At 39.8% G+C, this 23,927-nt stretch overlaps 1 protein-coding gene across 2 annotated transcripts in view; it reads right to left on the bottom strand.

Annotated features, from left to right (window-relative positions):
* BRD1 (bromodomain containing 1) overlaps positions 1 to 15,227 on the bottom strand; it is a 60,551-nt gene extending 45,324 nt beyond the window's left edge. Inside the window, exons 1-2 of one of the 2 annotated variants that reach the window (XM_067315840.1) lie at positions 14,869 to 15,227; positions 9,246 to 10,626 (exon numbers count right to left, since the gene is read on the bottom strand). In XM_067315840.1, the coding sequence (XP_067171941.1) occupies positions 9,246 to 10,612 (1,367 nt within the window). In that variant the 5' untranslated portion in view covers positions 10,613 to 10,626; positions 14,869 to 15,227. Of the gene's footprint in view, positions 1 to 9,245; positions 10,627 to 14,144; positions 14,540 to 14,868 lie in introns of those variants that run through there. The other variant, XM_067315847.1, reaches the window with a different exon arrangement.
* Between the last annotated feature and the right edge of the window lie 8,700 nt (positions 15,228 to 23,927).

The following is a 23,927-nucleotide window of genomic DNA, read 5'->3' as shown; positions in this document are numbered from 1 at the left end:
GATATTTCAGTTAGACACGAGGCTTAAGTAGTGGCAATATATCATCAATTAAATCATGCTTTAATTTATCTAAATACAGTGAAGCTCAGGCACTCTTCACATGGCACATATCTACAAAGCATCCACACTATGGTCGTAATGTCCTAGGCAAGGACATTACATCTACCACAAGAATCCACTACCTACAGCATAGTTCTTTTATCGTCTTTCTGCTTGGTCACATACTCCCAGGTAGACTCTTACTGCCTGCAACTCTCCAAGTTTTGACAGATGCAATACAATCATTTGGGGGAAATAAGACAAGATTCACCTGCTGCTGTAGAACCCTGTGAGTAACACAGACCAGTTACTGACCTTAAAGTTCCTGTCCTTGATCGTCATCACCCAGTTATCATCTTACTGGGAAAGAAAGTCTCATTCACAAAGATACATGCGGCTGCAATGAATTTGAACACATTCATGATATTAAATACATATGTGTCAGTCCTGAACAAGGATCTTCCTGCTCCTACCTGAGCTAGAACTAAAGGTAAGATTTTAAAATTCTTAGAGGTCTTGAAGGAGGTTGCTGAATACTCCTTTTATATATATATATATATATATATATATATAAAATTTATAGGAATTTCTTGAAGAATAAAGAAAATGTATATTTTATAGGTAGGTAAGGGAGAGCTGCCTGAAGACTTTATAGTTTGTAATCCATGGTCTGACTTGCACAAGACAGGGTTAACTGCTGCACCACACTGACAAATCCCCCAAGCAGAAGCAAAGTTTATAAAAGGACTTAGATCAGCTCCCAGAATAAACAAAACACACAAGCAAAGGCTTTTTTTCCTTCAAAATAACTGTCTTGAAGAAAAAGCCTTTCTAGAGATTTTGCCCAGTGTAAGAACATCACAGAAAGAATATTCTGTAGTTTTACTTGCTAACAACAAGTGTCAACTGCAAGCCAAGCATAGTAAGTACTGAGAGAAAAAAAATTGAGAGATTTAAAACATGCATTAAACATTGTATTACTTTAAGCTGTAATACTTTCTCTTCAGAAATAATACAGCAATCTCACTGCATAAGTATTTCTGATCTCTCTGTTGAGACTGTCAAAAGCAAAACTACTGTGCAAGACAGCCCAAAGAAGGTAGTTTAGGAACACACATTTGGAAAATACAGCCAGAGTTACTGTCTCCCCTACCATATAATTAACTTTAGACAGGTCAAAAATAAAAAGCCACAACTATAGTTACCACAGAAAGCAAGCAGAAAAGATCAGAAGTACTATTGCTGTTCTAGTTCTTTATAGGACAGAGAACTTGTTAGACAAATTCCCAAGTGATCTTCTGAAAAGGACCATGTTAAGTGCTAAACATTTCTCTCTCAAAACAGCAAAATGATTAACACAATTAGGCTCAGCACGGAAGAAAACTGTTCTTATACTGTACACAGACTGAGCAACTGTAGCCTGTGTCAGTGAGTTGAGGCTTGAACAGTGAGCGTGACCCAAAATATGTTGTTCCCCCCCGCCACACAGTTTATCAGTTATTTTTAAATATACATATATATAAGAGACAAAATCTGTAAATAAGATTAATACATTTCTCCAAGTGGTCTCTCCATAACAGTACAAATTAAAGCAAATTTAGCAGTCAAAAAACCCTTGTACAATTTAGGTATTTCAAAAGTTCCTTAAAAGGTAACTGCATTCCCATGACTTTCAGTAGCTCTTTTTACATAACTGATCCTGTAACGGAAGCACGAGGTTGCAGGTTGATAAAAGCCAACAGTACTGATGCATGAACTATCATTCCAGGCCAGCCATTTTCTCAAGCTAACTACTGCTGCCTTTTGATTTCTTGGCATGCCGGCCAGGCATACTCCCTGTTGATTTTCTGTTTTTTGGGCTATGTTCCAAGACTACATAGATGTCAAAACGTTTTTGAAAACTATTGTATTTGTGTAACAGCAACTGGGAAAGCCAGTACTGCCTCCCTCCCCCAGCTCCACTTGTATCCTACTCTAAAACACTGTGACATGTGCTACAAACATGATACTGAGGTATCTTACAATCCCCCTGCTTATCTTTCATAGGGGGAAAGCTCCTTTTCCAACTCAAGTTTTCAAAGCATTTGCAGTTCTGATCCTGAACTGTAAGTTAGGATGAGAGTAAATTACAGCACTAAAAATATCCTGCATTTACAAAAGCAACAGAAGGATAAGGGAAGGAAACTGTTCTGTTCTGAATGAGTAAGACAGACTCCAATCATGTATATTAAATTTCATTTTAAGTTAAAATATCTTTGGTGAGAATTCGTCCTTTATCAGATGTTCTGCACTAACCCTCTCCTCACACAGAGGTACTTGATGGATAATCCACCATGCAAAAAGGGTGGTGCTCTTAATGCAGCGGTCAAAGCATTCAGAGAAAAATTATAAACACAAACACTTAATCCTATGTTTTTTTCTTTTTTTTAAAAAAAACAGAAATGCATAAAATACGACAAGAGCAAATCTCTTATATTGGAGAAAATATTTGCAATTTCATAGCCTCCCTCTTCCTACTCATGACTGCTTCCTCTCTCAGTTTCAGTTACATATCATTGTGGCAACTACTGCAATTAGTTACAAGAAAAAATGAAAACAGTATTTTTGGTGATTAACTATGCAGCAGTCAAACAGAAGGAAAGCCAGCAAAGAGACAACCAGCCATTTTTCTACTAATCATCACTAACCAGCCCAAGGACTGTACATTAGTGGGCATTAAAGAAACAGTTAATGTACAATATCTGCTTTCTGACCCCACAGATTTCATCTGCAAGTATTATAATATGTGTCTATACATGAGTCTATAGTGTCTCTCCATTCTTAGAGTTTTCAAAATATAAGTTCTTCAAAATATAAACCAGAGAGAAAATTTCCATCCTACAGCAATTATGCGATTCTTTCACTATTACTATAGTAACTCAGGAAGCAGGAACTTAATATGATAATTAATAAGGTTCAGTAAGATTAAATATCCACTAGAACCAATCAACTTTTAAACATGAACTAAAACTAGTATTTCAATTATAATACTTCTACACTACTTATACTAAAATATCAATAAATACCAATTTGTCTTGATTTATGGTAATACCCATAAACGATCAAATGAGGTTCCACTGCACTGGGCAAATAAACCCATCCTATTTTCCAACACAAAGATTATTGATACGTTCTTTAAAACTGTCAGAACAAAACATAAAACGTATAAATTGAATAAATTTTAACTTAGTAAACTGACTTTCAAGAACATTTGAAATTCCAAGCCCTGTTCTGCTAAATTCCATGGAATATACTGACACTCATAGGAAGCAGAAAAAAAAAAGACACAAAAATTAACCACACACAATTACAGTAATCCCACAGATACTAATTAGAAGAGAATTAGCAGAAAACCAGAGTTAAAAAAAAAAAGCTATGAAAGTTTCTATTTTGGGAATAGGAATGAATTCTGAGGCCTTGCCAATTACTCCTCCTAATCCTGTATCCAAAACTTTCAGCTTCCAGAGATGAGAAAGAGTGCTTGGACTGACAATATTCAATTCTTCTCATATAAAACCTTTGGCAGCAGTTGCCTATCCAAAAATATATGTAAACCCTTGCTTTTCACTACACTTTTTTTTAAGCTGTGGAGAGAGAGTTTTGTTATTTCAACTCCCTCCCCCAATAAGAAATCCAATTTCTCCATTAAAAAAAAAAAAACAAACCCACACCTCTGATCTTTCAAACCTTGTGGAAAAAACAAAACAAAACAACCACCAACAAAAACACTGTCACACTGGAAAACCTCCTCAGTCTTCTCTGAAAAGTCACATGCATAGACTCACTTCCACCACCTTCTATACATCATACATTCCGAGTTATGACTTTTCTTTAAAATTACTCAAAATATTTTCTTTCCTTCACTTTTTGTACATAGTCATAACCATGCCATATATGATTTCGAAATAATCTCAAAAGGCTAAATCCATTAGCAGAAGATAAAGTATTAATCAAAAATTGTCTTTTATTTGTGATAAAAGAAATCTCAGCATTAACCTGCTAATTTTTTGTGCATTCTATAACTTGACTATCAAGTTTTATATATATATAAATGTATGCTGAAAATTATATCTTTGTATAGTATTGATAAGATCCTGCACCTTGTAATTTAAAAAAAAAAAAATCACACAACTGGAGAAACAAAAATATTCAAGAATAAAAATATTTGAAATAGCTGTAGCGTTTTACTATTATTAAATTGGCAGCATGAATTTTGATCTTATTAACTGAAGAACAAAAATAAGCAGAATCAGATATGGAATCACTGACACCTGAGACTCTCAGAGGCCACACAGGATGCTAATAATGCACCTTACAGAAGTCCCTAACCTATACTAATTTCCATTTTAAGCTTTCCTGCTTAAAGAAGTACTTCTGTTGCTTCTATTGAAGTATTTCCATTGTTTCACTGTACCTCTGAAAGAAACAGAAAAGAAGAAAAAGATATCTACACCATATTCCTATACCTCCTTTTTAAAAACTTTAAATAAGATGCATCATTTCCACCCTCTGGGCTTTTATAGGGGGGAAACACCCTCTCTCCCCAACATCAGTCAAGATAAATACTTTTAATGCCAGACATACAACCATCTTCTCCATTTTTTTTTAATCAATATCCACTTTTACAATGTACTTAAAAAATTCACACTTTCTCAACCACATTCATTAATTCTAATTTAATAACTCAGACAGAGTCATGATGAATTAGCATGAAAAGAAAGCTCTGAAGTTACCTTATCATTTTTTAAAATACCAGTGAGACAAAGCTAGTGACCACAATCTCGTAGCTCTTTTCCTGATTTAAACAAAATTATTTTTTGATTTAACCAAAGAGGGCACTGACTTCAGCAGTAGTTTCCACAGGGACCAGAAGGGTTCTAAAGCCGACAAATCTTAGAAGAAACATCCAATTTTACTAGTGACACAAAAGTCCTACCTCTTTTAGAGTCCACAGGTTTCTTATAATAATCTGACTATCCAATCACTCTTCATCCAAACTCAACAATGTTATACAGTAATTGTTCTGCAAAATTGCTATTTCCCCTTCCACCTAGTTGCATTTTCTAATTATTAGTTGAAGCTATAAGGCATAATCTGCATCATGTTCTTTTGTAATTCAAATAAATATTTCCAGATCATTTTGTGAAAGTATACATACTTACAAATTTGAGGTAAAATGGCTAACAAACCTTACTCTGGATTTATTTAGCTTTCCACGTTGTTGCAACACTGTCTCTAGTAGTATCATCCAATGATTATTTATGCTGACTTCTAAGCAGGATTTATTATTTCCCCCTACTTAACAAATTTCTGAAAGTATTCTTAATAAATAAATAAATGCCCAGATCAGCTGAAAAAGAAGCATTGTCTGTGCATGCAGCCTAATAATGTTTCAAAGGAATGTCTGTTAACTCTTTGTAAGTGTTTCTTTCAGCTTATTTTGCATTTCATCACTTCCTATAAGGTTTTTTTCTGGTTCACACCTTCCTTTAAAAGCAATCAAGATGCTTTTGTCCAGATATCAAGATGACACTTAATTATTTGGTAAGTAAGTTCAGGATAGTTATGTTGGAGAAATTATGAAATAAAAGGAAATATTGGTTGTACACAGCATACAGTAACAGAAACCCGTTTTTTACTACTAGGAACAATGTGTTCTCTAATCAAAGCGAAGGTCAATGTAGAAAATCCAGGTAACTTGAAGCACACGAAAATGCTGACTGAAAAAAAAAAAATATATATATATATATATATATATATATTTTCCAGCTGTCCTAAAAAATAACATTTAAGAGTCTGAGAAGTTTTTCCTCGCAGTTATCTGCCTACTACTTACTTTTGTAAGGATCATTTACTCTTTTACCAACAGTATGGAGTAATACAGCTGATGCACACAACTTGATGGACAAGTATAATGCCTTGTTCCTGTTTGTTACGAATGTGTGTTTGTGGGGGGCTGCTTATTTTTGCTCCCTATAACTATTGCATTTCAGATACTTTCTTAACTTCGGAGACTATATATACACCATGTAGAAACAGAAATTAAAGATGAAAGCAAAGATTTATATACTGTAAGATATCTGCTTCCACTTAGAAGAGCAATACTTGCACAAATGGCATTGTAACAAAACAGATTACACTGTATCTCAATGTATATTTCCAAAATATACTGAAGCTTTTAAATATTTTATATGACATTCAGTTTTTCCCCTGAGTATATGCCCACACAACATCCTAGTTACACAAGATTTTTAAATGATACTGGCTTCACTTTTCATAAGGCAATCACATTTTAGATGCCTCTTTTGGTACACAAGATCAAGAGACTACACCAAAACAATGTTATTTGTGTTACAAATCAAACACTCAAAAATAAGAGAAGACAGATAAAGTTTTCCAGCTAACACTATGATTCTGCTTCTTTATGCATCCATCCTATTCACTATATAAAGCAGTAGTTATTAAAGGGGAAAGAAGAACAGCAAAAGGGGGAAAATCCACAAGAAAGGGAACAGAGAATCAGTACAGAATCATAACTCACACAGACAAGGAGCAAAACTTAGATCGTAAAGTAAACTCTAAAATTTAGGATTTCCTAACTTTTAAGTTTTGCACCTGCAGCCTAAATAAAATACTTTCAGTATTTCTATTGGGCAGAAAAGGCACAACTCTACCATCACATACCATCAGCAGAGTATGAACCTCGGCACCACAGCCGTAATTTGCCAGTGTTTACAAATAAACAAACAGGCTGGTGGCAGCAGGAGGCCAGCATTCCCAGCACCATGTATCAGAGGGTCCAAGCACTCTCTGGAGTCTAAGTTTCCCCCAACACACATTCACACAGTGCAGCTCCTCCGACATTCAGTAGCTCTTCCCAGAAGCATGTGACTACTTGAGACTAAGCTTATTCTGCCACATGCATGCTTAGTGTTTATTTATTTATTTATTTTAAAGAAAGGCACAAAAAAATCTTCCACTTAAAAGAAAGGAGGGCAGGGAAATCAAGCAAGCGGGCATTCACCTCCTATAATCACCATTTTAACACTTCTAAAATCTGACCGTACGCTCTTGTGTCACTAGCTCACAAGTGATAGCCTATGAGGCCATACAATTAGATTACAAATGATCTACAGAATGACACCATCTACATAACTTGTAAATGAAAAGCTTAGAGTATGACATCTGTGTAAGAAATTCTGGTAACTGGAAAGGGTACAGTTCTCAAAAATCATTCAAGGCAGTAGCTCAGAAACTTGACCTACAGATAAGATGATAAAGAAATTCAAGAACTACAAAAAATTGTGTAGAAATAATGAAGTATGTTGGTTTACACCTTTTAACATAACTTGACTATGAAGACAGGTGTTTTGGAGAACAGCATCATTGCAAATGGTGTCAGTAAGATGCTCACAATCTTTCATGTACATTCACCATCCAGATAAGGAAACAGTATCACTATCATCTTAACATTGCTATTCTTCTACAGCTATCTTCTCTAAAGAACCAACTATATACTAAGTAGACCTATTACTAGTCTAGGTGTTAATCATTAAGAAATTAAATCAAACCAAACAACTCCACAAAGGTGCTCCAGTTTTCTGAGAGGTGGAGAACATACTTATTTCAAATTCTTTAGGGCAAGTGGTGGGGGGGGGGGGGGGGGGAAGAAAAACACAGTATTTAAACTTGGAGCCTATATGTTTCTTCTCTAATAATTTAAATGGCTCAATTGTTTTTCCTCAAGATCTCTGCCAGGAAAGGCAAATCAGGTTCCAGATCCAAGGGGAAAAAAAAAAAAAAAAAAGATTTAACAAAACAGATTAGAGAAAAGAAATCATTTAAATGAAGACTGCTGTGAACTGCTCTACATCATTCATTAATAACATATGGATGCATATTTAAAAAAATGCATGCTGTAGTTTTGCTACAGAAAAAAGAGAACTAAAGAAAATTTGACAACTGAGATTTGGGTCTGTAACAAGACCACATCTCCTTTCAATATTACTATTTCTGTTATGTTATTTATTCAGATATTAGTTTTCTAGGATTAAGTGCATTCACATTACAAGGAGTACTTAAGCAAGAGTCTCACTGAGCCAAACTTCAAAATATTTTTAAACTGTGCTTATTTTAAAACTTCTGATATAGAACACAAAATCAGGAAATTTTGTCAATTAATGTAAGGATCCATGTTAGTTTTCAGTAACATGAAACTGAGTATATCTGCAAGAAAGCTGAATATCTCTGCAATCTTGGGAAAAAAATAGTTTTGATTAAAAAAAAAGCCTTTTATATGTGTTCTGACATCTAATGACACTGTTAAAAATCATTTCATTCTAATGATAGCATCCTTTTAGTATTAAGTATTATGAAAGTTATCTACGAGAAAAATTGCCAGAATTAGAACTAGGAATGTGTATTCTAATTCCCAACTATCATTTAGTTCATGTTCCTTCTTACTTTGTCTTTCACAAAAAAAAAAAAAAATCAAACCAGATTGCCTTAATTCAGTCAAGATCAAACTGTTTTATATGAACTCCCCCCCCAACATGAACAAGAGCACCTGTTTAAATAACAGTATGTTACCTGCTGTCACCTTAAGCTTTTCTTTAGCACATCACTAAACAGAAAAAAATACAATTCTACCATGCAAATCATGACAGAGAACAATGCAATTAATCTGACGTTTGTAAACACCACACAGGAGCTAAAGGCTGTTTGTCGAAGTCAGTCAGTAATCAGTACGTACGTTAATAAAAAAGGACTGCAGTTTCAAAATATTTATTTATTCAGATTAATTTGACTAGCTTTAACTATCCACTATCTGAGACTTGGAGTCATATATATGTTATTCTAAACTAAGTAGTTGATTCTCAAAGGTATTGCGAACAACAACTAAGCACAAAAATCATTTGGTCTGACAAAAAAAAACATTTCTGAAGACAAGACAGACCATCTACTGATTTCTATGGGGAAGCTAATGCATTTTTAATGCAATTTCAAAAATGTACAGCATACACAACTTACATTAATCCTCTGAGCATGGCCTTTAAGGGAGGCATATAAGAAATGCATAAAGACTTCTAAATCTGTATCTAAGCATTGGCTTAAAATTAAACAGACAAATAAAGTGCACGTTTCTCTCAGTTGGATGGTTTGCTTACCTCTGGGGGGGGATATAAGGAGCAGATACTGTTGGCATAACTGTACAGGGTTCAACCACTGTTTTCTTGGCCTTTTTTGTCTTTTTTCTGACTTTTGATGTAGACCTAGCAGTTCTGACTGATCCCTCCTTTCTACAAACACCGTTTTTGATTTCAGCTTCTCCATAAATATTTAGAGGTCTCCGTATGCAACCCGGTGGAGTATGTACATCACAATAGGCAGTCTTTTTCACAGAGAACGTTGTCCCACTGCCAGTTAGTTCTTTCACAGGTTCCATTTTCATATATAGACCAGCTTTTTGAGCACACGTCACATGGAATGCAGTATAGCAATTTGCTTTGTGGCACTGGATGCAGGCACCAACACCTTTCTGTTTACAGAGGTAGCATGTTAACTTCCATCTGGCTGGGGGAATGTTCCTGACACCATCAATTGGCTCAATAAAAACTGTATTGGCAAATCCAACTTCTGGAATCCACAAAGCACACACAACATGTCCCCAACGATCATCATCAGTCTTTTTAAAGGCACCTCCCTTGTTTGGGCACAGCACACAGTCTACAGGCCGGGAACGGGACTGCAGACAGTGTCTGCAGAGCCACTGGCCCTCAGGTATATATGGCACCCCATAGCATTCCTGATGTACTGCTAAATTACACATATCACAAAACAGGATTACATTGCTGTTTTGACATTCACCATCCATGCATATACAACACACCGCATCTTCATCAATTAAAGACTGATGATCACCCTGTTTTTGGTTCTCACAATAAGACTCTTTTTCAAACCTATCCATTAGGAATTCAAACATATTTTGTGACACAACTGACACCCCATCACTTTTCCGCTTTTCATTTATTATTTCTAACCATGCATAATCTTCTTCATCCATGTCATATTCAACTTCGTTATCAAGTTCCTCTGCTGATTTTTCAATGAATTTATAATAAACTGGAGGCCGCCGAGGAGCAGAAGGTGGACTGTATTCAACAATCCGCACTTTTGGTTCTGGAAGTGGAGCTGTTGTAGCAGGTATACCATGTGAGCTTGGAAGAGCTTCATTTTTCTTTTTCACTTTGTTATTTTTATGCCGTTTGCTTCTTAGACAAACTGGTGGTCTTTCACTATTTTCTTTATTGCTGTTGCATTCACTCATTTCCTGGGCTGTAAGATCATCTTCTAATATAATCTCTAAAGGATCAAATATACTGATCCTATGCAGGCGACCTTCAATTTCTATTTCAACCATTCTTTGAGCTTGAGCGTATGTCAAGGTTTCTCGTGTGGGGGAGTGCTTAATACTGCATGGGGAAGAAGAATGCCTTGCTGCCGATACTCGATGACATCTTCCTTTTCTCCTCATTTGGTAATGTTTACCTAAAATTAGAGCAACAGTTAGTATAATGAACTACAAACATTTATATTAAAATATTTGTTTTATTTCAGTAAGAAAAAAACCTTGAAGTTGTATAACCCCCAAACTATCTATTTCCAAGACATCAGTTAACCTGGCACCTTTTATTGAACAGGACTGCTCATATTGTTTTGAAAAATTTTACCTAATGATAACAAGTAAGATCTCCTAAATACTAGCTTCTTACATAAGTACCACTGTATAGAATTCATATTATAAAAAAACACTACAGAAACACTAACTGTAACAACTCTGTAACAGAAAAATAACATTTTAGAAGTGCCACAAAAAAAGATTATAGTTTTGATATACTGTAAGAAACCATCTCCATAATACAAAATTTCCAGTTAATGAGTGTCTGTATTTGAAATTTGTTCAACGCCTACAGGTTTTCTTCAGTTCTCCCTGAAGTTTGTCGGTGTCATATTTAATAATCACATCATCGCCATTACTAGAAAGTTACTAGCACCAATGTAATTTTACTGTTTTAAATAGGCCCACATTAGGAGGATGATTCTCATTCAGTGCTAAAACTTTAAACTCCAGTGAGATGCACAAAATAACACAATCTAATTTGCCAGACAGTGAAGCACAGACTGTAACTATGAAATATCCAACTTGTAAAGTAGATTTGACCTAGAACATACTGAAAAACACGTGTGTGTGTGTGTGTGTGTGTAAACGTGCATATAAACACACTTCTCTCTTGACCAATTCTTCAGGCTTTGTTCTCAGAGCAATTAGGGTAGATAAAAATCTCGCTCCCCTTAAATCCAACCAAGCCTTTTCTAAAAAAAACAACTTCATTTTCAAGTTTATCTTCTACTGGAATAAGAGCAGCATATGTACCATACACCATACAAAAAGGTAGCTTTTTTCACCACCATTGAGCACGCATTTTGATTACAAAAATTCTAATTGAGAACTTTATGTATTTTAAACTGATGCCTTTCTGGTATTTTAATGTTTTTCTTTTCTGAGGGTTGAAAGTATTTTTTAAAGACAAATTGATAAAGTCAAGCTAAAAAGTTTGTTTTCTTATTCCCTTCCCTTTTCTTCCTAATAAATTCCTAATAAAGAAACAGCAAGCATAACCATCAGCTACAGAAAAAAAATACTCTTGATCTTTAACCATTTGCTTAAAGTATTAGGGCCTCACCATTCTAATTCTGATCAAGTCAGAAATTCTGCATTTCAAGTCAGTGTTATTTATTCACTAAAATAATTAAATTAGTATTAGCATACAACAAATAGACAAATATGGAGATCAAAATACAATTACACTGAAAGAGAAGCATAGCTAATACATGAAGAAAATAGGAAAGACTGTAACAATTAACATATCAATTATTCACAGCCTGCATTTGCTTTTGTTCAGTTTATGACGCCAATCCCTCTGAAAGTCTACCTTCAAAGTTCTGAAAGAACTCCTTTAAAGGGAAGATGAGATATTTTAAACTGCTACCATTAGATCAGACCCTCCCAACAGCTATTTTATCTGCTCTCACAAACTGACCTTGTTTTCCCAAAGACAAATGAAAAAAAAACCCTAAGTTTTATTATTCATGCCAGCGTTACTTATAGATCTGACTTTCAGATGGATATTCCTTAACTTACTATGTTTTTATATCATAAACACACAAAAAAAGACAACACTTTAATCATTACAGATCTCTTATCAGCTCTCTATAAATGACAGACAAATAGAAAAGATCACCCCTCTTCATGTAAGTTTGGGTGAAATACTTAATAATTTAATTTTGCAAGACAATATATGATTAAAGCACATCAATTTCTTACCGACTGAAGAAGTTTAAAACACTAACAGTGCTATAAAAGGTCCAATAACTAGAAATAAAGAGACACCGAAAATTTAACTGGAATTAAAAGTTCCCACATCAGAATTTGTAATTCAGGGACCAAAGAAAACACACTGGCCCCGATTTCTGTTTACTATTGTACATACTTAGCAACATTAGGGATTATTCAGATAAAACACATTGATGTGCCAATGTACAGCAACATGTTACAGACAAGTATGGCATCATTTTATGTTGTTGGGTTTTTTTTGATATTTGTCTTTCATTTAATCAACAAGCAAGAAAAAAAACCACATCATTAAAAAAATGTCCCTCTTACAACTGCCCTTGGGAAAAAAACAAAAACTTCAACGTCTAGACAAAATTAATGTCTCTTCCTACAACTATTAAACATGCACAACTGCTCAGTGTTCATCATGACAGTGATTATTTTGACAAATTAATGGGAGAGGGACGAGATAGGTAGCCTTCAGAAATCAAAAAATATGCTACTTATCCACACTTACCTATCTAACTTAACCCAGTATTATAGAAAAAAAAAAAGTTAGGTTTCCAAACTCTTACCCCTCCCCTCCCAAAATTCTTAAGCATGGCTGCAACCAGGCAACAAGAACAGAAAGAAAATATTTTAAACCACAAGTTTTTCCTTTAGGGCTTAGAACTGCTTTTATAAATGTCAAATAAAAGAAAGTGTACAAACCAGAAGGATAAAAATGATTGGACTAGCATCTAAGCATCCTTCCTGTAAAACTCACCTGTAAATAAAGCTAAATCAGAAAACATAACAATCCGGTTAAATGGAAAGTGGATACCCTACAAATATAATGAAATTAACACAGAATTGGAATTGGTACTTCTCTGGTCTAATTTTCTAGAAATTCAGTGCGAGTAACTTAAATGCTCTAGGAACTAAAGAAGTATTTTTTGTTCTTGTTTTTTTAAACTCCTATTTACAAATATCCTAAAAATACTCCAGAGGAAGACCACATTTCTGCATAATGAATTCACGGCTGGCAAACTGGTTTGCTTTTCCTAGCTAATTATCACAGGCACCTTTCTTCCCTCCCCTCAGTAGTGAGCTGCAGATCCACAGGAATGAAGACCATGTGCACAGGTTTGAAAACTAGTAAACTAAGACATCAGTTTCTGTTCAGTATTAATAGAGATATCACGCTTATGGCAAAATACAAATAATTTAACATATTTCTGTTAGCACTATTCTGCCTCTTACAACAACTCAAAGGCTGTAAGAGATAAAACTGGAAAGTTACCCACAGCTTTCGTCTCTTAGAATTACATCAGCTGCTTGGGAAGAAAGTCACCAGCAGACACTTTCCCTCACCACAACAAAAGTGCATGAAGACAGCTGCTTATGTGGAACGCACAGTATGAGGCAAAAAGTACTTTTATTAAGGTGTGGGATAGCTAAAACCAACAGGAAAGTGTAACGACATCCGCTTTTTGATTCCGAATCCCTTTTACAGTCTCTCTCCTAGTTACCTTCCTCCTCCTCAGATAACTGCCTTTGGTGCCTGGATCCCCTGCCCAGTGGAAAAGAGAATTCCATTCTCAATGGATACTTTCATGCAGACCATTAAGAGGAGAAAGACACAGGAATGCTCTTTAGCCCCAGACAATGAGGGTAAGCAAACGCTGCTTACCAGCACGCCGGGAAGACACCACCCTCAGCAACAGCCGCGGAGCAGGGCCATTTCCCTCGGGGGAGCGCAGAGGATCGGGGCTCGCTCACCCGCCCGATCGGCCCGGGCAGGCTACGCTGCCCGGCATCACCAAAGCCACTATCTTTCCTGAGCGTGAGGGGTGCTGGCAGGAGGCCGCCGGCGCTGTTTACGCCCCGGCAGCGCTCCCCTCCCCGCCTCCCGGGATCCCGCACTCGCCGAGGCCCCCGGAGCGCCCCCGCCGCCCGCGCGCGGGGCCGCCCTGCCCACGGGCCCGCCCACAGCCGGCTTCTGCGCGAGCACTTCCTGCCCACGCCCAGGGAGCCGCCAGCGCGCACACACCCCTCCGCGCCGATGGTTCCGGCCCGGCCGCGGCATTCCCCCCTCCCGGCCGCCGCCAGGATGGTTCCTGCCCAAGCTCATCATCTCCAGCCCTTCCCAACAGTCGCCTCCCTCCCCTCCGCGAAAATACTCGGCCCACAAATATGGCGGCTGACAAAACAGCTCGAGCGGCGCCCTCCCCCAAACCGCCGCGCTCAGCTTCCCCCTCGCAGCCTCCCCGCCCGCTGCGCCCCGCGCCTCCCCCGCTGGCCGGGCCCGACCCGCCCTCCCCTCCCCCCCGCGGGCTCCGCCGCGCCGGGACCCGCCGGCCCCGCAGCCCCCAGCCCCCGCCGCCGGACCCCACCGCCCGCCCGGCCTCACTCACGCTATGGGAGCCGCTGAAGCGCGGCTGACAGACCCTCCCGCTCCGCCTCTGCGGGCCGACGCTGCGGCCGCTTTAATGGCGGAGGTCCCGCCGGCGCTGCCGCCTGGTCTCGCGCCCAGCAGCCCCGGGCGGGCAAGCGGGCGCTGCGAGGGCCGCGCTGCCGGCGGCGGCGGCGAGCCGGCGGTGGGTGGGGGGCTGCGGCTGCAGCTGGGCGCGGCGCATTCGTGAGGCACGGCGCAGGTCGCAGTCCGGCTGCGGGCTCAGCGCTCAGCTCCTGGGGCTGAGAATCTCCCCTCCCCCCTCGGCACAAACAATGCGGCTTCACCACAGCGCTGCGCCGACGGGGGGGGGAGGGAGAGGGAAGGGACGTGAGGGCGCCAGGCACCGCCCAGCCCGGGGCCGCCGCCGCGCCGCCCTGCGGGGCGGGGCCTCCAGCTGCCGCTCCGCCCGCCCCCGCCCCGCCGGTTGGGAGGGGGTGGGGGCGCCTCGCGCCCTGGCACGAGCAGGCACGGGGCGCGCGCCGCGCCTCGGGGACCGCGGCGGGAAGGGGCCGCGCGGCCCCGCGCCGAGCCGTTACTGGCTGAGGCCGGTCTCGCCCGGCCCGGCCCGGCCCGGCCCCGCCTGCTTGGCGATGTCTGTTCGGGCGAGTAGCGAAGCGGCTCGCTCGGGCTCACCGAGTGAGCTCGGTAATGTCCGCCCTTGCAGAGAAAGCCAAAACACTCAGCTCAGGGTGAACAAAATGGGGGGCAGGAGACAGCACAGGACTTGATTGTTGGAAAGCCAAGGCTCAAAACTACACTCCCTGGCATTTATTATTTCTTTAGGGAATGTCAGAGCTTGAAAGTGAACTCTTATGGAGGTTGTGCTTTTGCTTTTAAATAATCAGCAATATCCTTACATTTTGACAACACAAAAGCAAGTTATTTCTAGCTCTCCACGCAAAAAACGCCCTTTGTTACATATTATTTTTAGACAGCCACTACAGCCATATTCTAGATCTGGAGGATTTTACTGTGTATACTTCTGTGAGACAGCTGCACCCACATGCTTAAATGTCTTCTTTTAAGATAGCTCAGTACAAGACAAACACTTGTCTTTGCCTATCATACAGAGCAAGCCCTGTATGTATTAAAAAGAAAAGAAAAGCAGTAAAGACTGTGTATGGTCCTCTTCATCCATCTGTAACAACCATCCACTGGGTAAAGCTTTCTTCAAGATAACTTACCTGTTTACTCTTACATCGTTTCTAGTACGACTGTGTTTGCTTACCTCAAACAGCAGCTTGTCCAACAATAAGTTTATGACTAGGACATCAGAAATAGATACACCTGTCATTATTTACTTGTAGAAAGTGAATTAAAGTCCAGAGAGTTTAAGTAACTTAGCTAGTGAATTCCTGTGGAATACACAGTGCAAATACTTTCTAACTCATTTTTCCCCGTCAGGGACCATCCAGCAGTTTTCTTTCTGACAAAGCAGAATCCATTAAAAGAGCTAACATTTGTACAGTGCACTCAGTGCAGAAATAGATCTTTAGTATCAGATTGGCCAAACATCTTCAATTTCACATTGGGGGGGGGGGGAGGACAATATGAACTCATTTGTGTCCAGCTTGTGAGGAATCACTTTCTGGTTACATCATTTAAATAATCATTGTCAGTCTCAGAAGTCTTACAACATGCTGACTTAAGTTCATATAGTTGCATAGGAATTCAGCTTGTGAGAGAAAGAAATTAAAGAGAAAGCAGCATACTAAATCACATACATTAGTGCACAGTCTTAAGTAACAGGCTGAGATAAAAATGACTAGGGTGACAAATACTGTCAAGAAGGTAATGCTAACAATAATAAAATTCCATATAGGCTAGAAAACATGTCATTCTGTCTTTTAAGTGATAATCCACATGTATATCTGTCCTGCAGTTGAACAAATGTTTATAACGGGAGACAAATTTTCCACAGGGTGCTTGATGGTGTCCATATTCTCACATCTGGTGCACAAGTCTGGCATTTCTCCAGTTTCTTTTTACTACCAGCAAAGTTACAGTGCTCCATAGTTAGACATCCCTTCAATAATGCAATGCTCCTTGCATTTATTTGTACTATTTCAACATCTTTTTGCAGTTTTAACCCATGCTTTATTCTCTGGTAAGCAATACTTGCATGACTTTTCCTGAGATGCATCTTCCAGCTCTGTCTCCTGTGCATGGGGCAAATTTTGTAAAAATACCCCATCCATGAGGTGTAGTCTTCTAACCTTCAGGCTGATAAGGGCAGGAAGTGGTAGTTGCAAAATGATTTCATGAAAAATATAACAGCAGCCTCATTGATTCCAACAACCTATTGACCCAGGACTCACAGCACAGCTTGAATCTACCATGACAATGTGTGCTACAGTGCCCAAACTTAATCTACCAATGTTTTTTAAACGAGGGGCTTTTATTCTACTTTGGCCTAATGCAGAAAGGCCTCCTTGCTCCTCAGATTCTCTACAGAATTTCAATGGACTGCTGGGCTTTATTTTCTGCTGTCAATAGTGAAGATAGTGACTCCACCTCAAATTACTAACCCACTGGCAAAGTTCATCAATGTTCTATATCCTCTCAATTATTATTCTCAGTGAGAAAGTAGGAGGAATTTTTGCTATGAACTCTCCAGGCTCTGGCACAGAATGCATGCACTAACTCCTGATATAGTACTTCTCAGCAATGGCGCAAATTCAGAGCAGGCTTGACACATAACCCAGTACTAGAGGCCTTACACATCTTTTGAATCACCTCTCATTAACCTTATGACAGGCTACCAGATCAGGATCCTCAGACCCTGATGTTAAATATCAGTATGTTAGCTCATATCCTTTCAAAATGTAACAGTATGTAGTTTTCCTTGGTGGGTACATTTGATCAGTCCTGAGCACACTTCTATAATCCTGAAGATATCCATTTCTGTTGCCTGTTCCATCTCACAAGTGAAACTCAATGCCTCAAAACAGTATTCTCTCAATTTTCAGGAAGGGAGGAAACAATGCTACTGGAATAGTATACCATTTTAAGCAGAAATATAACTGGCCCTCTCTGAACCATTGTTTGAGGACAACAGGACACTCGCTGCCTTTTTTGGCACTATATTTCAACATGTTTTGGGTCCCAGTCCACCAGAATCTTCATGCTCCTGTTTATCAGCATCAGGTTTTGACTCAAGTTGCCACTATTGACTCACTGTGCAAAAAAAGACTTCCGCAGAAGGCATATCTTCTGTTTAGCAGCTGTCACCAGTTATCAAATGCTCAAGAAAATCATTTCAACAGGGAAGAATCATGCAATCTTGTAAATACAGAAGTCATTCATCTGCTTTGGCATCCTCCTCTCTTCCCTTGTGGATCAATTTTTATGAGACACATTTTTACATTGCTAAATGATATTACCTACATAGTATCATCTTCACGGATTAATAAAGACCAACTCAAGACTTGCCACAGCACCTAAGTGGTACATACTTTCCCTGGATGGGGCTCTATATCCCTCTCCCTGTCTGAAAAGCTGGCTGGTAAAGGGACAAGAAAAAGGCTGAACCCACTCCACAGATTCTTGAGATATCAAAATGCCTACAAGGAGATTCTAATCTCATACTCATCCAGTTTGCAGAATTCAGTGGAATGCTTCTACACTTAATATCTGCAAGAGTCTTTATTTCAGGAGAGGTTTTGGACCTCCATAACGTGTAATGTGTAGGTCTTCATCCTACCACCATGGCAAAACAAAACTGCCTAATCTTGGCAAGTCACATGACATCTCTCTGTAAGATGCCTCAAGCCAAACTATCCCTATAAATTTTTCAAGCCTGGCTTCCCCACTATATGGTTTACTCCCCCACATCTCAATGCCCCCTAGAATATCATGCCTTGTAGGATACAATGCTGCTATGGTAAACAAGTCCTTGAATCCCGCAAGGGGATGTTTTTTCATCTCACCCACCTTATCGGTCACAGAGAATGGCACTGGCAAGGTACTCTGGGGTGTGACTGCGCAAGGCCAGTTGTTCTCAAAAGAGAGATTGCTTCCAAACTCTCAGAATCTAGAGCAGTATGCACTCTGTGTAAAATGCTTCAAACCCTATCGTGAGACCCTACCATCAGCAATGTGATGGCAAAAACACAATTGGTAATGCTCAGTCTGTGAGGTGGTGTAATGTTTCTGCACCTCTTTTGGTTGATCTTTGGAAACTACTGTATTTAAAGACAAATACATGCATCCGTGACCCATCTCCCAGTTATCATGAATACTTAGGTAGAAAGGCAGACTCTTCTTTCATACCAGACTGAGGGGAATATAAGGTCCAAAGTCTTAGATGACAATTCCAGAACAGAGTTCAACCTTCTGGCCTCAAATATCAAAGAAAACATTTGGCCTTTCTTACTCCTAAATCTTTATTGAATGTGTTCATGGTTCTATCGTTAGGGAGACTTGTGTACATTTTCCCTTTGATTCCTCTGATCCTGAAGTTTTTGACCATATTGTGACAAAAAGGTCAACAGAGACGAAATACTACTGGTATTCATCCATGTTCACCAATTGCTGAAGAGCCCAAGTTTTTTTTTTTTTAAATCTTTTGGCCTCACTAACTCTCAATTCCTGTATATACCATCTTTCTCATCCTCAGAATAAAAGTGGTTCTCTTTTATATAAAATTAAGGAGATCCTTTAGATCTCCAGAACTTTATTTATTATTAACCTTTATGAATTAAATCTCTTAAAGTGACTTTCTCCATTCTCAGTTCCTTGTTGTCATTATCACAACTGGTAACTCTGGCATCTAATGAAGTGTGAACTGTGACTGAAGTTTTTTTCCTTCTTAGGTCACTCAAACATGCACCACCAAGGAAGAACCTCTGATGTTTACTATGAGTTAATACTTCAGCCTTAGTATAATTAAGCTAAAATTCAATCAGCACTGAGACACAAATCCAGTCTTAATTACTGTACTACCTCTTCCTCATTCATTCTAGAAGACAGACCTGGTCTGCAGATGATTAAGATGGTATGCAGTGGAGGAAGCTTTGCTGTTAGAATCCCTAGTCATTTACTGCAGAAGAAATCCCAAAATAGATGGGCTCATTCAGAATTAAAGCCCTGTCTCCTCATTTACATGGGGAAAGACTACAAAAAGCAAGGTCACATCAAAATCTGAGCAGGAAAAATAAAATGGAAGAAAAAAAAGCCAGAAGCAAAAGTCCAAGCAAAACATCCATAAAACAAACAAACAAAAACCCATTAAAAAAACCCAACAGACATAACTCATTGCTTCAAAAGAGTCCAAAGAAAGGCATCCTCTGTTCAGAGAAACCCTACTCTTACATATCAGTTAACAACTATGCAGTAATGAGCCCTATGCAGGTTTCTTTACCTTGTCTCAGACACAGGTAACTTGGCCAGTGCCTGATGCTGGCTAATAAAGAGATCTTCTGAATTCATGCATATATAAATCATGTATAAGGCAATATGACCCCATAATGCCAGCAGAACATCAATAAGCTCCAAAAGATGCTAGAACAGGATCTTCAATTTGAGCACTCCTAACAGACATATTGTATGTCTGTTCTAGTCATAGTAAGGATGAATCCTATGAACATTCTGTCATATGTACAGCCCCACACCAAAACCACTGACATAACAACACTGGCATGTTATAAATCCAGGACAATACAGAGATTAGCCAGTTGTGTTTGTAATAAACAAGGCAATTAATATAAAACAACAACAGCATCATGGTTTTGGCAGGGAACGCTGCTATGAAAAACCAAATTCTATCTTTGTCTCTGCCACAGAGATTCTGTATTATGTCAGGCAAATCACTTAGAATTTCTCCAGAGGTCCCTTCCAACCTCAACCATTCTGTGATTCTCCTAAGGAGTGAATAAGTGCTCATTTTTTAAATTTTCTGAGCATCTAGTTTCACACCTTGGCTTGAATGAGCAGTGTCAAATGCCAGCTGAAGTTAATGGGATATGTATGCTAAATATAAAGTACTCTTTTATGTTAAGTGTTTTTAAAAATCACACCCTTGTGAAATCAAACTGGACATCCAAATTTAGTACTCCTGACCTTTATTTTAAGGTTTTGATTATTAAGTTTGCATGGTCGACACAGGACCCTGGAACAGGCTGGATTCTGTACAAAAAGAAAAAAGTTATTTTATTAAACATATTATCTTAATGCATACAAACATGTGCTTGACTTAACAAGTATCATCTCTTTAAATAGTTTTTGTCTTCATGGTTTCATACTGAAAATGCATCACTGATATAGAAGTTGTCAGAAGTGAAGCTGAAGGTTTGAGGGAAAACAAGATTATCAGAGTAGGTTTGGGGATAAATACATTATCTAATTTTAGCAGAATTATGCAGCTAACAGCATCAAAACAGTTAATACTACTTACACTGGGGTTATCAATAGCCCATTTAAACATTCAATGTTTCCAATGGTATACAAATTCAGGAAGACAGAACCACATCAATTCATTGGTACAATATCAACATTATCTTCACTACCAAAAAATAGATGGATGAAAGAAAGGAAAAATTTAGATTAAGATGAACAGTTCAGTGGCCAGAGAGTCTAGGGCCACAGAACACAAAGCTCTATCTGCAGTAATCGAAGCTCTACAATCTTCTAACAAAAATGTAACAAAGAATATTGACAGAGAAGTGGACATTTTAAAGAAATATTTCAAGTTTTGTAATAGTAGTAACTGAGACTAAGTCTTAATCTAGTTGCCAACTGATCTTAGGCTCTTAGTATAGGCTCCCTGAGAGCCTTCTAAATTCAGTGGGCTCCCTAGTATTGAGAATGACATAACAAGTTATAGCTACTTGGGTGATGCTCCCTTCTTCTCTGACACCTATATTCCAGAGAACTCAAACAGCTTCTTGGGATGACACTTTCTTAGATTTCTGATATTCTACAGAACACAACAGGGACTAGGTACTCTGCAGATTGTTAAAGGCACCAGTTTATAAGTTCACTACAGTCCTGAATGAGCAATGACTTATTGATGTTCAGTTACTTTGAAATCACTTTTAATTAATGTCAGGTTAAATTAAAAGTGCAAACAAAAGTGTTTATTCGCAATATCTAAAACAGATAACTTTATAAAAGGCATAAGCAGGGCGGGGGGGGGGAGGGTGTGTGTGGGGGCCACCTACATTTACTCTATTGAGATTAAATAAGAATGGTTTTGCTTTCTTCCTTTCCAGATGCCTTGCATAGATTTTTCTGATATCCATCTTACTGAAGGTTGTTATTTCACATCCTTACAACTCAGATTGCATGCTTTATGGAGAACCTATATCCTTACACTACCACTACACCAACAATGCTACACTCACCACAAGCTGGCAGTCTGGAGCCTTTTCTACATATTGCGATGACTTTCTTTCAGTCATGTCACCAAATCACTGCCACCTCTTTCTTTGTTTTATTTATTCTTCATATTAATTAGTTGTTCGTGAGATGTTTTTTCAGGCCCAGTTTTGCTCAGATTTTTAAAGTCTACTTTCTTAAGTTGCAATGTATTTCTGTAAAATATTCCTGTAAAACAGAAAGAAGTTCCAACTATTTCACCCAATGCGTGAAATACCTACATGCTGAATGGTTCTCAGGTCACTTAGAAAATAATTTAGAGAAATAATTAACCCTCATTAACACCTAAGGAAATTTTCATAATAGAGCCTATGTAAAAACAGTAGAAAAGGTAGAGATGCACATGGAAACAGAAGTGTGCAGTGGGAGAGTACACAATGAGTTTCCAAGTGAGTTTTACTTCCTTTCCCAAAGATAAGGCTTCTGCTCCCAAAGGTAAGACATAAGTTATCATGATCAGTCACATCAAAATCAAATAAATAGATAATCAAATAAGACCAAATAAGTATTCTGCCACTAGGAATAGTGTCAAGAAATGTCAAAGTCTCACCAGATCATACACTTACCCACTGCTCCATACAAGTAAGTTATGTTTAAAAAAATGAATACAAAACAAGTAATAATAAAAAAAGTGAAACACTCAGTTAAACTAACAACTTTGGCTAAACCTTCTCAGTCACAGAAGACAACCGATAAACAACTGACCATCAAAACAGGAAAGACTTTATACAGAAAAACTCAAGCATACCGCAGACTACTGTTTAGTTGGAATTAACACAATTCACATCCCTGATCCCTCAACAGCTTTCCTCACGATGGACAGGAGATGAGATTCAAATGCCATGTGAAGTGCCCCTGAGGAAGCAGCAGGCAATACAGACTCACGCTACAAGGACTGCTATACAGAGCTAGTACCAAATCTAGAAGCTATTAGAGCACTAATATGTGTGAAAGCTTTTAAGTTATTATCCCCAAATCCTAAAAACATGAAAACTCTCCTCCGGCTAACGATGCGACTACGTTCCTGGTCACCGCGGGCTGCTCGCGTGCCCCAAGGGAGTGGTGACAGCGCCGTCCCGGCTTCAGCGACCGGGCAGCCACCCTAACGCAGGCCTCCGCCGCGGCCCACCACGCGCAGACTGCGCCCCGGCCGCGCCCCGGGCCCCGGCACGGAGGCTGCAGGCACGGAAAGGGCGCCCGGCCGGCCCGAGGAGGACTCCGCCGCGGCCCCCAGGACGGCGCTGCAGCCCCGCGGGGGCAGGCCGCAGGCCCCGGCGCCCCCGGGCCGGCCGCGCCGCGGGATCCGCCCGGGCCGGCCCGGCCCTGCCCGCCGCCCTTGGAGCGGTGGCGGCCGCCGCCACCGCCGCCCAGCGCACCGGAACCGAGGCGAGGCGCGGCTGCAGCGCCGCTGCGACGCGCTCCTCGCCCCGGCGCCGCCGCGGAGGAGGGCGCAGCCGGACACCCGCCTTGCAACGGCCGCCGCTGAGGCCGCGCCAACGCCCGCCGGGCGTCGCGGCTCCGGGGGCGGCCATTTTGCGGGCCGCGGCCCGGATGACATGTTCTGCGTCGTACGTGCCGCCGCGGCGCGGCACCGCCCTCCGCGCGCAGCGCCTGCGCACTGCGCCCGGTGGCGGCCGAGCC

This window comes from Apteryx mantelli, chromosome 1 (genome assembly GCF_036417845.1).
Source record: "Apteryx mantelli isolate bAptMan1 chromosome 1, bAptMan1.hap1, whole genome shotgun sequence".
Lineage (NCBI taxonomy): Eukaryota > Metazoa > Chordata > Aves > Apterygiformes > Apterygidae > Apteryx > Apteryx mantelli.
Note: the sequence above shows the minus strand (reverse complement) of the source record. Positions and strands in the feature narration are given on the sequence as shown.